The sequence below is a fragment of the Sipha flava genome, unplaced genomic scaffold (genome assembly GCF_003268045.1).
Source record: "Sipha flava isolate LNK unplaced genomic scaffold, YSA_version1 284_pilon_pilon, whole genome shotgun sequence".
Classification (NCBI taxonomy): domain Eukaryota; kingdom Metazoa; phylum Arthropoda; class Insecta; order Hemiptera; family Aphididae; genus Sipha; species Sipha flava.
In genome coordinates this window covers 548,182-564,369 of record NW_020272951.1, presented here as the reverse complement: position 1 = coordinate 564,369, position 16,188 = coordinate 548,182, and the positions used below count along the sequence as shown (strand labels likewise).

The following is a 16,188-nucleotide window of genomic DNA, read 5'->3' as shown; positions in this document are numbered from 1 at the left end:
GTTCTTTTCCAGTACTGTACGGAGTGTGAGTTTTGGTTTCTTCAAGCGTGTCCTGCCCATTTTAGTCTCTTAGTTCTTATTGCTTCCACGATGTTCGGTTTTTGGTATAATGGGTCTAATTCCTCGTTTTTCCTTATCCTCCAATCATTAGTTATACTGTCCTTCACAGGTCCAAAAATTCTTCTTAGTATTTTTCTTTCAAAAACTAGGAGTCTTTTCTCGTCGGTTTTTCGAATTGCCCAAGTCTCTGTTCCATTATTAACAATCGGTCTTATTAAGGTAGTATATAATTGCTTTTTTAATTCCCTTGACAAGGATCGAGCTCCTAACAGATTCGCTAGACTGAGAAAGCATTTGTTTCCAGCCTGGATTCTTGCTTTTATCTCTTTTGTTATTTGATTATCTTCTGTTAGAATCGTCCCCAGATACTTTAACCGATCCACTCTATCGAAATTATACTGATCTATCCTTAAGGAGAGGCCTAATTTTACCTTGATTTGCCTTCTAACCACCATATATTTGGTTTTCTTTACTTGTTGACGCGTAAACCTATTTTTGCTGATGACTTTTCTAGCCACCTGAATAGTGACTTAAATTATTTTTTTGATTCATTTACCAGTACCAGGTCATCTGCGTATGCCAATAGTCCTATAGTATGACCCTGTAAGTTTATTCCTTCATGCTGTCCCATATTCATTTCCTTTACAATTTTTTTTCAATGCATTATAAAATAATATAGGCGATAAAAAGTCTCCTTGCCTTAGTCTTGTCCGTACTTGTACTTGTTCCGATTTTATATTTCCCACTCTTACTTTAATATACGTTTCCATAATACTTGACTTGATAAGATTTATAAGTTTGTGTGGGAAGTGAAACTCTACCAAAGTACAAATAAGACTCTCGGTGTAGGCTACATATGCTTTTTGGAAATCGACAAAAAGTATATGCATTCCCTTATTGAACTCCTATGTCTTTTGTAAAACTTGTCTGACAATAAATATTTGGTCAGTTGTCGATCTACCTGACCTAAAACCGCCTTGATATTCTCCAATTACATTTTCAGATGTCTTTTTCATACTTGATAGAATGCAGCTAGTAAATATTTTGTATGCTACATTTAAGAATACTATTCCCCGGTAACTGTTGCAGTCCTTTTTATCTCCCTTCTTCTCCCTTCTTATATATGGGACATATCATCGCTGTTATCCAGTCTTCAGGTATTTCTTCTGTTTCCCATACTTAAGTGATGATTTTCCGTATTCTTTGAATTAGTTCCTCTCCTCCATTCTTTATCAATTCTGCTACTATCTCGTCCTCTCCAGGTGGTTTGTGATTCTTTAAATTTTGTATCTGGTACTTGATTTCCTCTAAAGACGGACTTAGGCATTGTTGATCATTTCTGGTGTTCTGACTGAGAGGGAAAATTTCGCTTGGCTCTTCGCAGTTTAAAAGCTTGTCATAGTAACTTGCCCATTTTGTGGCCAATTCTTCCTCCATAGTTATCAAAGATCCATCATCGTTTTTCAAAAATCTCTCCTTTTTTCTGTAGTCTCCTTTAAGGTTTATACTCTTTGATTTAGGTCCTTCGTTGTATTGATTTTATATTCCATTTCTGCGCCATCAATCATTCCTTTTACGTATTTCCTCTTTTCACACCTTAAAATGTTATTAGTTTTCCTCCGACAGTGTTTATACCTTTCTAAGGTTTCGTTATTATTTATGTCCTCTAGCCATTTCTGTCTTACCAATTTCCTCCTCTTAATCGCTTCTTCACATAATTTGTTAAGCTAGGGTTTAGATATCGACTTCGCCCTACCAAGAACTTCCATAGATGCATAATTTACAATTTTCTTTATCTGTTTCCATGTCTCATTTACAGATTCATTATCACTTTGCTTTTTTTTTTTTTAGAATGTTGTCTATCTTGTTCTTATATTTTTCACATATCATTTTTTCACTAAATTTATCAATATTATAGTTATTCCTCCTTGTTGGTTTGCAGTTTTTCGTTTTCTTAAATTTTACTTTCATCCAGCATCCTACCAGCAAGTGATCCGAATCTGAGTCGGCTCCTTTTAATGTTCTTATATTCTATATGCTATTCTTATAACGGTTATTTATGAGGATGTGATCTATCTGGTTTTTATAAAGTCCATTTGGTGCTATCCAAATACTTGTATCCAGTATACTTGTGTATATCTTTCCATGGAAACATCGTGCTTTTAACAACTAGGCCCTTTCTAGCCGCAAAATTCACTAGCTTAATACCATTGTCATTCAATAACTCGTGTAGGCTATGTCCCGTAATTATGTCCCGTTAATATCTTTCTCGGCCTATCTTTGCATTGAAGTCACTCAAAACTAGAATAATGTTTCCCTTTGCAGATTCATGCACGTCTTCCAATATGGTATAAAAGAGCTCTTTTTCTTCTTCATCTTTTTCATCAGTTGATGCGTAGACATTTATTAGTACTACAGCCATATTATCTGTTCTTAGGGTTATGGTCAATATTTTTGGGTTTATGTCCTTAAATTCTCTTACTGCATATATGATAGATTCGAGTACTGCGAAACCACTTTTTAATTGATGATTTTGTTTACACTTGCCACTGAAAATTGTTGTTTTTGATATTTTGGTTGTTGTAGAATCATCCCATCTTACTTCTTGTAATGCTATACACTTCATTTCATACCTCTCTACCTCTTTAACTAAATCCGTAACCGCTCCTGGTTTGTACAGGGTCCGTACATTTATTAAATATTTCTTATAGTTATTAAAGTCATTAAAGTAATATAAATTAATATTATATTTACGTAGTTTTTAAAAACTCATTTAATTATTGGATTTTGTGTTTCAAAATTAGTGTGAAAATGTGATATAACTAAGTTACAATTTTTTATTATTGTATTATAATATTATTCTAATAGTTCTAATTTTATGCTCAGAGTAAATTAAATTATTAGAATACAATTTTAGTTTTCTTAAAATAATTTTAATCAAAAAATTAATATTAGTAGATAAAAAATTAATATGTGTAGAGTAAGTAGGTACAGTTTTACACAGAAATACCATAGGATAATACCGATTGAGCTAGAACAAAATAGATAATTCTAAGAGTTCTGATGTCAAGCATTTTCAAGCAAGTATTTCTAAGTAACCTAAACTTATATTATAATTATCTAATAAGATTGTTTACGTTATTTGTATATTCAATACATTTTAATTTATAGTCAACTACATATAATCATCGCTGGTAAACGTGTATGTAATTATACATAATAGTGTCAGTTTTATAAAATATTCACGTACTAAAGGAATAGGTTTTAATTTTTAAATGTATAAATCAGATTTATTTATTAAAATTATAATACATTTTAATGGAGAAACATAAACATTTTTAAAAATGAAACTTAATTTGAGTTAAAAATTAATTATAATCAAATTATCGTAATCATATCTAATATTGAATACCGAAATAATTAATAAATTAAAAACAAGCATATTTTGATGAGTCAATAGTATTAGAATAAAAACAAAATTTCTTATAGTATATGGGTTACATCTTTAACTAAAGGTTTTAGTGTCACATAATGTTTTTATTAGCATCATTCGAATTTTGTTTTCAACTGGCAGCCAGAGTACTCTTTGAAAAAATAAATGGATAAATAGATTGGACAACATACGGTGAATATGCGGACGTCTATTTGTAATGAATGTATGTATACATCTTGAGGCTCTGGAAATCAATAATGTATGTTATCTCGGCAAAACGGTTATCGCTTGGGACCATAATATAATGTGGACCATTATAATGTAAAAGCCTTTTTTTAGATGATATTAAATTATGAATTAATTTTTTTATAATTATAACACATTAATATAATATAGTTTTATATATTTGAAACGATAGCAAATTAATAGTTAGGTCAAGTGTTTATTTCACATCAAAAGTCTAACAGAATATTATTCTTGAACACCCTTTGCGCAATGGCGCTTAAAAAAATGTATTTAATGCTTGACCTACATGTACAATAGAACTTTTTTTTTTTAATTCTACCAAAATTTACTTCTTTTGTGTATTTGATGTAAAAAAAAAGCAAATGAAACACTATTCAATGCACTAGCAACCAATTAATAACGATTAAGCGTATAATTATTTTTCTCTTTTTTTTTAGGATGCCAATCATCAGTGCGACCAAAATTGTGAATATAGTACTCCCCATATAAACAACGACTTATCTGACGACGGCGGCTCAACGGCATTCGAACTGGTAAATTTTTCCTACCCTATTAAATTTAGTGGTTGTAGAGATATGTTTGTTTCTGTTTTTTTTGTCATACCACTGACCAGTGTATTTAATAACTTGAACAAAAACAACAGTGGACGAAAACATTTAGGACATTTCAAGTATTTGATGATAGCTCGATTAGATTAGTTTCTTACGTGACCTTTAGTTATTATTAGTGATTATTCTCGGAGGATGTCCATCTTTAAAGAACTGTCCAGATGTCAAGGGTTGATGACGCATTTTGAAGAAATATTTTTTAAATGGCATATCAAAGGTTCGAAAAATCTAAAGAAAGATTGAAGAATCATATTTAACATTTAAAGAGCAAACCCTTGTAACGTTTTACAAAGTCGACCTTTCTTCGATCGTGTGTATGTAAAATAAATATTTTGACAATTGTTAGTTTTGCCATTAAAAAGTCGTATGAGAAAAAAAATTACATTTTAAATTATAGTATTCGTTTGGATAAAAAAAACTTATATTTTTCTTTTAAGTTAAAAAAATAATCAAAGCTATAATTCTTTAACCAGTTAAACATTTAAGTTTAAAATATTTAAATAACAAAAATTTAGGATAGATAATAAATAAAATAATAAGATCATTGTATCATTATAATGGGATTGAAATTTAAATGAAAAATTATAAATATTCTAATACTCAGTACCAATGTATTTTTTTTTTTTTTTATTGAATTTCAAATAAAAATTTATATTATAAAATTAAGAGAGAACAATCATAACCAGGGCTTGGAAGTTCTAGCAAATGCATATTTTTCTTGGTTCATCCTAGAACATCCAAAGTAAGATACAAATATGTTTCTTAATTTAATTTTGCTATTTTTTGCATATTTACAGGTTTTATTGTTATTTTGCTAATTTAGGGTTTATAGCGCTATTTTCGGGTATATTTTCACATAATGTAGAAAATAATCACATTTTGTTGATAATAATTGTATTTACTTAGTTATGATTTTAAAAATATTTTAATTATCGGAAATAAATAGACCTCATCAAATATTATTTTATGTTTTCATCCACAATTTGATGTATTAGTAGTTAGTTTTTATTCTCTTATTATATCATTGAATTAAATTATCAATCATTTTAATAATCTAGGTTAATTTCCAAGGTAAATATATAAAATAATTTAATAATAAGTACATTTTTACAAATATCTTTAAGTAATTTAATATTTTTATTAACAGTTTATAATTCAATCAGTCTAGACTGTGTTTAATGAGCCCAATAATTTGTAAAAATTATATTTTTTCAAGTTAAATGCATATTTTTTTGATTTTTCGTGCTATTTATAGCGCATATTTTAGAGTTTTTAAATGTTTATTTAAGAGCTTAAAAGTAAAATTTATAGTGCTACAACTTCCGAGCCCTGATCATGAGCAAAATAATCATTGATTTAATCGCTTGTAATGAAATTATTTGATTTCTCAATAAGGTTTATAATATTTTTATACTTGCAATTTATATAATTTCACATATTTATTATAATCTTAATATTATGTGAGTTGTTGTTTTTTTTTATTAAATTTAGGAATATGTATATGTTTATTACATTTAAAGTTTTTAATACCTATTTTACAATTATATTATATAATAAATAATATAATATTATGTTTAAGCAGAGTAAACTCTAATGTATATGTACTTAGAGTTAATATAATTTTAATTTTTTTAAAATTCATAGAGTAACGAATGAATAGAAAGTCTTGAAACATTTTGCATGTTAAAATGGTATAGAACATTTCGAATAGGGACAAATGGACGTAGCCGTTTGGACGTGGGGACAAATGGACGTAAAAAAAAAAAAAAATATTTGTATATATTTATAAGTTATAAAACCATTGATATTTTATGTTTATAATATAACTAATGGCATCGTATCATAATATGAAACCTAATCTAATTTTATCGTTTTGGCAATAGGTAGTACCTTTTATATCAACTTTTATATAACTTATTGGTTTTTAAAACTTGTAATAATTATCACACTTTATCGAAACACGGTGATAAACGAGACACGACAATACACCTCCATAACCGTGTTAGTCGTGTACAAATTGCATTCAAGTGTACATGTAAGATGTCATTAATTAATTCAAATCGCGATGGTGAATTTTTTTTGAATGAATATTTTTGTTATTGCAATTTACATATTAAAATAAATATTAATAACTTATTTATTTTATTTACTGATTTATATATATATATATATATATATATATTTTTTTGACGTTCATTTGTTCTCACGTCCAAACGGCTACATCCATTTGTTCTAGATTGAGAACATTTAAACATTTTAACTTTCTATGGACTCCATAATATATTATTTTTATTTTTATAGTTCGTTAAAATATACGTCGAATAATGTAGTCATATTATCTCTTTTTTTTTTTATTTCATTAACAATATATTTTTTATTTTATTAATGATATCTTCAATTGAAATGTTTAATTCTTAGCCATGTTGACAGATAATTTTATTAGAGTTCTAGACAATATAATTTCTCTTATACCCTTTGGATAAAATGTAGTACCCTAGTTGAACTTGTGTGTTCGCACTTGAATTTGTATTATGAGGTTACTGGGATTATAAGTTACTGGACATACATAAAATATATAATATTCTAATTTTTAATTTAGCTGTTTTTAAGTTACTGAATTACAAATGTTGTGGACGTGTGTATTTAAAACCGAGTATGTTAAGCGATTTCATTGTCATTTGAAGGTGGTTCATTGTTCTTTAACTGTTTACTTAAAAATAATTTCCCAACTAGAGAACAGTTTTATTTTAAAACTATCTGTCATTTAAAATTTTAATCCTTTTTAAGTTCATAGAAAATGAAAAAGCACAAAAAACAGAATTTTAGTTAGTTGACATAAAAGTAATATTTTGATATTTTGACCTTAGTCGCTATTATGTATCAATATTTCATAATTTATATAATAAATAATAATTATGGTCGTCATGCTCCATATATTTAAATATTAAATTAAATCCCCGTTATCTTAGATATTTTAATTTTTTTATTTAAAAAATTCAAATAATTTAAAATAAAATACAATAATGAATATCATTAATAAAATGTATAGTTAATTTTATTTTGACTACATAATTTTTAAATATGATTTATTGTATTAATTTAGTATAACTAATTATTATTAACTAAATAAGGTTCGCCATGATTTTAATTATAAATTAAAAATAGGTTTTCAAGAAACGTTTTTATAACGCTTTATACTATTAATTTTTATTGAAATTAATATACAGTTTTCTGTTTACAATTAAATTAGTTTCTCTTTTACCTTATTTTAAAGTTAGTTTTGTACACCACAAGTTAAGAGTCAAGAATTTGCTGAGGATCTGACCACATTAGTATTTTCGGTAGCTTATTAGAACGATACGTTAGATTTTGATCTTTTTTCTAAGTAGTATTTTTAAAAACTCGTTGGTCATTAATGATTTAAGAATTTAAAAATATTTAGGAACGAGAATTTATCTAAAACCTACCCTTTTTGTTAATATTCTCAACTATACTTAGGGATTATAACTATTAATTTATCAGTTTTATATAAAAATACATATATATATATATATATAAATATTTATACATTTAAATACATCTCTTTAAGATATAAGAAGACCTATTTAACTTTCTTTTAAAAATTCAGAAATGATCATTTACCGAATACTCCTTAACCACTCCAAATTTTCATAAAATTCGGGAATCAGAGCCATCTTTGGCTTAGCAGTTGTCTTTGGGCATACAGAGTTTAAGGATCCTTTTAAAAGCAAGTGTATGATTATTATGACATATTACATACTAATTTCCAAATGATAAAAATTAATTGGAATTCGAAACTAAGTTTTTAGACCTACCTCTTAGTTCAAAAATGTATTAACGATATTTTTTACAATCTATCACTTATCACTAACCTATCATTTCGATAACTTGTTTATTAAATGTATCACTAAAAACGTAATCGTCGTATTTATAGCATTTCAATTTTAAGTTGAATAATATTTAATATTATTTTTAAATTATAACTTATTATTTAAGCGTGATAGTCAAATATTTAGTTGAGATATGTTGCGTCAATATGTTATAATGTAAAGATGTAAATTATATTTGATGTAGCCTCCTTCGGTCGTTGGCCCCATTAGTTCAGGGCCTTGGGCTCATGTCTCACGTTCCTTTAGATTAAGGGTGAAATATCGGTAGTATAAATATAGGTACTTATTATAATTTAACGGTGATTCGGTGTTGATCCTAAAGTATTCAGCATACACAAAGAATAACAGTTTATAACCAACACGAATCCTTACTTAAGACTAGTTACCCAAGTGATCAGCTTGAATATATAATTTAATTATATTTTAATAATTAATGTTTCTGGCTTTCGTATTGTACTAGATTTTATTTTAAACATACTTAAAATTTGTGAAGTATAAAATGTACAACATGGCATTTTTCTTAAAACATAAATTACAATATAAGGTTATGATTTTTATTATATGTATTGGTATTGTTGTGTAATATACTAATATATTAGAGCGGTACTTATTTTTTAACATGGAAAATTTGATGCAAATACCTCAAATTTTGTTCTATAAAATAAATAAAAAAATGATGGTAAATTTTTAGTATGATAAGTTAACCGTGCCTCGAGGGGTTAAAATATTAAAAATGAGGGTGAATATTAATTTTTTGCATTTAATCTCTTAAGTTTTAAAATTAGGCAAAATCTTTACATTGCCAATTTTGTAGTTTATGCTATTTTCTATAAAAAAATCTTCTAAGATATTTTTATGTAACTCTATTTTTATAAAATTAAGAAAACATTGAAAATATTTTTATATAATATGTAATATGTTTATATGAATTTTAAATTATATATAATAATTGGCATAGACTGTAGATTTAGACAATATATATTAGGTATGTTTTTTTGTATTATGCATTGTTCCTCATAACAGTTAAAATATTTTTATGATTAGTTTTAGGTACCTAAACACAGCATTTATATTTTATGTTAATTTTATCGGGTAATAATATTAAACCATAATTATCTGTAGTTCTATCGACCAGCATACAATGAAATCACTAGTTGTATGCAACTTTTCAATCAAAGTGTACAATATCATTTTTTAATTTTTTTCTTTTTCGATAGATTTATAATGCTGCGTGAGAATATTTATTTTTTTGGCAATATAAGCAATTAAATTACTAAAAAAAAAAATTACCTTCTTATGGAGTCTTATATTATTATAGTCTTCGTGTATTATTTTATAAGATGTGCGTTGTAAATTTAAATTTATACGAAAGTTCGGGTTTACTGACAAGTATTTATTATTTTGGAAAAATAATACCTACCCAATATTAATGTGATTGAGTTTAAAAAATTAAATTTTTGTATGATAGTTAGTGAAGTTTAGATAAAAATAACAAAAAGGAAAGATTGCAATATAGCAGAAAAAAGAAAATTACTTTAAGAATTCTTTAAATAAACAGTTCGATATTGCTCATATAAATGCTTTAAGTGTTATTAAAATTGAACAAGATAGGCTATATCTAACACTGTAAAGAAAGAAAATCCATATAGGGATATATGGCAGTAGTAGAAAAAAAAATGATGTGCAGTTGAAGAACGAAGATCTGAACGTGAACAAAGGAAAGAAATATTAAAGCAAAAATCCATATTAGAACCGAGTAAATTAATAGTTTTAGTAATTAAAATAAAATATTTACCAACAATATTGTAATATAGCAACTACCTGTTTCAATATTAAATTTAATATTTATTAAAAAAATATAGTTTTAAATTTATTATTATAATGTTTGAAGGCCATCTAATAATATCGACTTAAATGATGATGATGATTCTGAAATGTCTGACAGTGTTAAAGTGCAGAATAAAAGAGCCCGGAAAGAAACCATGACTAATTGTTTAGCATCAGCCCTTGACAAATGCAAGGTCAAAGATGTATTATTTTTTGTTGTGTAATGAAAAGATTGATAATAATGTAAAAAATTGCGTTGCTAAAAACCTATTAGATAAAAAAAATTGAAGATAAATAAATAAATATAATTTAAAATTTGAAATATTTTAATACAAAATCTACTAAAAATCAAAATAGTTTGTATTGAAGGTGAGTTTCATAATGTTTATAGTTTAAAAGATCAATAAATTAGAAACATTTTGTTTTTTTGTTTTAGATTGTATAAGAATATCGTAAAAAGTACTCAGGCCACAAAAAATATGTCTTAACTAAAGAAAAACTAAAATAATAATTAATTTCAGTGGTCATATTAATATTTTAGTGTGTCAATGTTGAAACAAATAAATAATATACTAAAAATTAATTTTAGTTTCTTACAAAAAGGGGTAATGTAACAAAAATTATCAAAGGAACGTTTTTTTATAAAATTTGTGTGGAAGAAAAATGGTTATAATACATTTTTATGTAAGATTAAAATTTATGAAACTGAACTCACAAAAAAAAAATATCCTTATTAATTAAAGTTTGAACCCTTTGAAACACGTTAAGGGGATGACTTATCATAATATAAATGTCCTATACTTATTTTTTTAATATATGGAATAACATTTGGGGATCACAGCATCAAATTTTCCAAAAAAAAAAAATTGACCCTAATAGCTAAGGACAACCTTATATATATTAATATTCTTATCCAGTAACAAGCTGAAATATCAGTGTTTTATACATGTATATATATATATATACTACCATAGCACACTGAACTTGAATATGTAGATCAATCAAACCACTGATTGTTGAGTTATCGGCTTTGCATCCGGATTGTCCTCTTTTGCGCCACCGCTAACTATTCCTACGTAACCAATACCTGTAGTTATATAATACAAGATAAATATATATATATGCTTTGTTTGATCTTAATTCTGGTTTATTTACGTGCATGTGATAATACACTTACAATACGCAAATCAGATGTATTATCCTTTTATCTGTAAAGTTTGATCATTACAGTAATTGACATTTTTATATTATATCTCATTACAACATAATTCTTATTCTTACATTTAATCAATTTATGCATATACGAGTATATATATATATATATTATATATATTAGGCTTAAATTATAATGTTTTAGTATAATTATAAAATATAAATGATACAAGGTACTCGTATATATGGGATGTTTTGATTTTATATCAAACAACACGCATTTCTTAGAGATTATTTGGGATATAAAATAATAAACTGTTGTTAAAAATATATTTCAAAATATTAAATACATTAAGACTAACAATTGTAAATTCGTATACTTAAGTTAAGTTGATTTTAAATTAGGAAAACCTATTAATAATACAAACAATTAAATAATATTACTATATTTTATGATATATTTATAATTAAAGTATTTGCATAATCATATTTTAACAATTAACCGATAGGAAATGTGGTTGTTATGATATTTAATTACAGGGAAAAAAATATGATATTAGTATTAAATTGATAATTTATTCACCATGTGAAAATAAGTTGTTTTATTAATGTGGTATAAATTATGTCAAGATAAAAATTAATTATTTATAAAACGGTAATAAATATCAAAAAAATTGTTTAAACTCAAATAGTAATATATTTTATATTTTCAACCATATATATATTTAATGAGATACATGTGTAGAATAATTATTTCTATTGCAAGGTGAAATTAATTTATATTATTTAAGAAAATATATTTTATTAACGACTTACACTCGTATTCTACTATTTACGTATTGACAGTTTAGTAAAATAAAAACTTATACAAATAATGCACAACTTTTTGAACATTTTTTCAAAAAACTAGGGTATCATTTAAAAAAATTTAATGCATAATTAGAGAACAAATACATTTTTTCTAATACTGTAAGAACTTAACATTATAAGAATATTAAGGTCATTATGTATTCATATTTTATTATTTTATTTTGGAGTAATATATTTTGGTTAGTTTTAAGTTTTCAGAAATTTTAGGATATTTTAAAATACTTATTAAATTATTATCCAAAAAAGTAGGTTTTACAAATATAGTTAATTATTGTTTCTTTTAGTAATTTTTATATTCATAAAAAATTTAAACTTTGGTTAAAAAAATATATTATTTCATAGGTTGTTATTTTATATTGATTCATGTACAAATTAGTTCGTTTTTTAATTGTTGTTATTAACCATACCTTAGCAAGGTTATACTGTTCAAAGCATGTATGAAAGAAGAGACAAACAATGAAACATAAGGGGTATCTCTTAAGTTTCTAATTAAATATGAAAAAAGCTGCGACATAAGCAGTTAAATAATATTTGATGTGGCTAAGGCTTAAATATAATTTCAACTTCATTTTTTTCCAAAAGATTAGATATTTTGAAATTCACAAATAAAATTTTTTTTAACAAGTATAATAATTATATTTTTTTTTACAATATAATTATCAAAATAAATTATATAATATATAATAAAAATTATATTTTGATATTGAATAAATTAGATTCATTTTTGATAAATTCAGTTTTTTTATGGTCTTTATGTTTAGCTGTTGATATAAATTTAATTTAATACCTTTATTTACTTACTATTTACACAAAAGATTATTATATTATTGTATTTTTCTTTTAAAATTGTAATATCAAAAATAATAATAAGGCAAGCAAAAAAAAAGTCTTGAAAATTGTTCCTTCTTTTTTTTCCAGTTAAATATGTTAGTGGATGTTCATAATATTAATGAGAATGGGATTCCGTCGAGAGTCCTTACACATATGTGTATATACGAGTCGTGTCTTAAATGACCTACTTATATTGTCTTCTCATTAACACAATAAGTGGTATGAGTTTTCTGAAACTCATTGTATGCTCACTACATAAATGTATTAAACAGTGTGGTTTAGTAGGGTACATATACTGCTTAGGGTCCTATGATGTATTGGATATTTTCAAGTAATCAGTAAATTAAGTTTAAATTAAGTCTCTAGTCACTAGACTACCTATCTAGGAAAATCCCATAAAATCACACTAAAATACTCTGAAAATAAGATAACATAGATTATTTATAATAATTGCATAAAATTTTTATGAACAAAAAATGCAATATCGTCACGGCTCAACACATTAAAAATTTTTTTATATTCTACTTGGGAGTCTAAAATTCAACACAGGTTAATAAATTTCTTATTTTATCATAACTCGAATACAGCGCTTTCATATGATCAAACGCCAACAAATCAATAACCCGAAAACTTGACGTTATCTATAACTCGGGACTTAGAATTTCAATCGGCATTTTTCATTTAAGCTCAGTACTTAGTATCTATAACTTATCCAGTATTCTACCACTAGATATAAGAAGACTCAAACTAAAATTAAACCAAGAATTAAGATTCGCTAGCTCTATACCAATACTCTAGTTCACGCTCAACCTTCAAAAATTACATTAACTACTTTGTGAAAACAATTTAAAAATCACTTAAATACTTCCATTGACCGCCATCATTTACGCCAATTAACCCTACTAAAATTGTATTATATTTTTTTAAAAAATAAGAACAGAATAACATTTTTCTTGCATTAGTATAATGCCAAAACCAAAACCAAAAGTTTTTGTTATTTTAAAAACCAGAACTTGAATTTTATTTATTTATTTATTTATTTTTTTGAAATCAAAATTTTAGTATTTTAAGAATGCCAACTGCCAATGCTGAAACTGGAACCGGTTATTATATGAAACCGGAATTTTTTTTTCTTGGAACCGAATCGTAACTGGTAATTCAAAATGTATGTAGGTTACAGTTCCTGGTTTAAATTTCTAAATTCTTGCACAATACTCACTACAGAGTGCATAGCAATCCTTAAGGCTCTTCATCTTATAAATAATTATAATTTTAAAGATACCATCATATTTACGAAATCGCTCAGCATTATCAGCAATATTAAAAACATCTATATAACGTCAGATATCAGCACACATTTTTAAAATTATACATATAATTTTTATAAGAACAAAACTAAAATATTCTAAATTCTTGGCCATTCAAACATCAACAGAATCGAACGCGCCAAAAATTTTACAGTATCTATAAAATCATCTGTCTTCCAAATTGTCTCTTGCACTGATATATTACGTTTAATTAAATATAAATACATTTATAAATGGCATTAACAATGGAAATCTCAATTTACCAAACTCCATGAAATAAAAAAAAATTTACAATACTGACGTTTCCCATCTGAATTATCCAGAAAGTTCGAAGTCATAATTACCAGATTAAGGATCGGCCACACAAAATTAACCCTCGGCTGCCTAATGTCTGAAGAGAACGCATCAATATACACTGCATGTGAGGTTCCCATCAACATAAAATACTTATTTACCGAATGCTGCATATACAAAACGGGCAGAAAAAATTATAAACTCCCAGAGTCATTCACTGCAGCTCTCAATCAGGATCCCAATTCACTTTCCAACTCAATCAAATTCATCGTCATAGGATATTTAACAATCAAAATATAAGCATTCATTTCATACGTTTAAATTTTTACTTTTTACCACATACTTAAATTTATTTATATTAATTCAAATCTATTGTAATAATATTAATACCACCAACTGACTACTGTTGCCGAGAGTTTTTTGTAAATAAAAATTAAAAAAAAATGTTAAAAAGATATACAAAAAATGATTATTTATTAATAATATGTTAATTGTTTAATGAGGCGGGTTAAAACGATACACCATGAGATTAAATTGTATTTATGTATTATTATTTTTCACGAAGAAAAAGTTTTAAATTTGATTAATTAAATATAAAAAAATAAAATATAATATTTAGGTCGGTTAAAAAATAACGATGTACGTTTTTAAGTTTAAAACTATAAGTGTATTCTTATGATTAAAATATTAAAAGTTGTTGAAACTATTTATAGTTGTTAGAAAAAAATAATATTACGGATTATCGCATATGTTTTGAAATAAAAGGTAATGAGTTAACATGTAATTAAAAATATAAAGACTTAATATGGTTTTTTAATTTTATATATGATTTGTACGAAATAGTTAGTGACATAGTTTTAAAAAGATCTTCAAGTGTTACTGTTAATATAATTTGCTTATAGTAAGAGTTAGAAAATTTGTAGTTATTTTTAATGTGACATTATTTTGTTTTAGGAGGATCAACTAGTTAGAGTATTGGAAAAAAATACCGAGTTAACCATCCAAAATACAGATCTACACAAACAAGTATTACAGCTCCAACATGTAAGTATTTTTGTAAAGGGACATACATTGTATTTTATAATACTTGAATTTACAAAATTTTCTTTGGCTAAAGTAATTTTTTGAAATTAAAATCATTATGAGGTTTACGATATTTTACAGGTTGCAAGAACCTTTAAACAGGTCTGTTTACACACTCACCCATAACATAAACCTAAACATACATATATTTAAAAAACAATTATAGTTATTTCCTTTAGTGAAATTGAGAATTTAGTTGATCAGTTTAATGCACCCTAAAAACATAATATTATTTTACTTAAATAGTTGCATAGTTTTTTTAATTAGAAAACTAAATTAAAAAATATTTTAATGTTTTTACACCTTGAATATTGTAATCGGACCTCACTGTTATTTTGCACTAATCAACTCAGAATAAAAATAGATGTTTTAAGCATTTCTGCTATTAGCTTATTTTATATGTTATATATATTTATATTTTTTCTTAGGTGAAAAAAGGCTCCGGGCTGAATTCAGTATCAGCCCGGGAAAATGCTGATCAAGAAATCGATGAGATCCTCAAGGTGAGTATGGGTCATAAATTTTAGTACAAATGTCAAAATCATAATTCTTTACATCCAATTGTG

At 25.7% G+C, this 16,188-nt stretch overlaps 1 protein-coding gene across 2 annotated transcripts in view; it reads left to right on the top strand.

Moving 5' to 3' along the window:
* LOC112685623 overlaps positions 1-16,188 on the top strand; it is a 51,815-nt gene that overhangs the window by 12,886 nt on the left and 22,741 nt on the right. For both annotated transcript variants that reach the window (XM_025557561.1, XM_025557560.1), the window contains exons 2-4: positions 4,177-4,272; positions 15,494-15,583; positions 16,051-16,125. In XM_025557561.1, the coding sequence (XP_025413346.1) occupies positions 4,177-4,272; positions 15,494-15,583; positions 16,051-16,125 (261 nt within the window). The remainder of the gene's footprint in view (positions 1-4,176; positions 4,273-15,493; positions 15,584-16,050; positions 16,126-16,188) is intronic.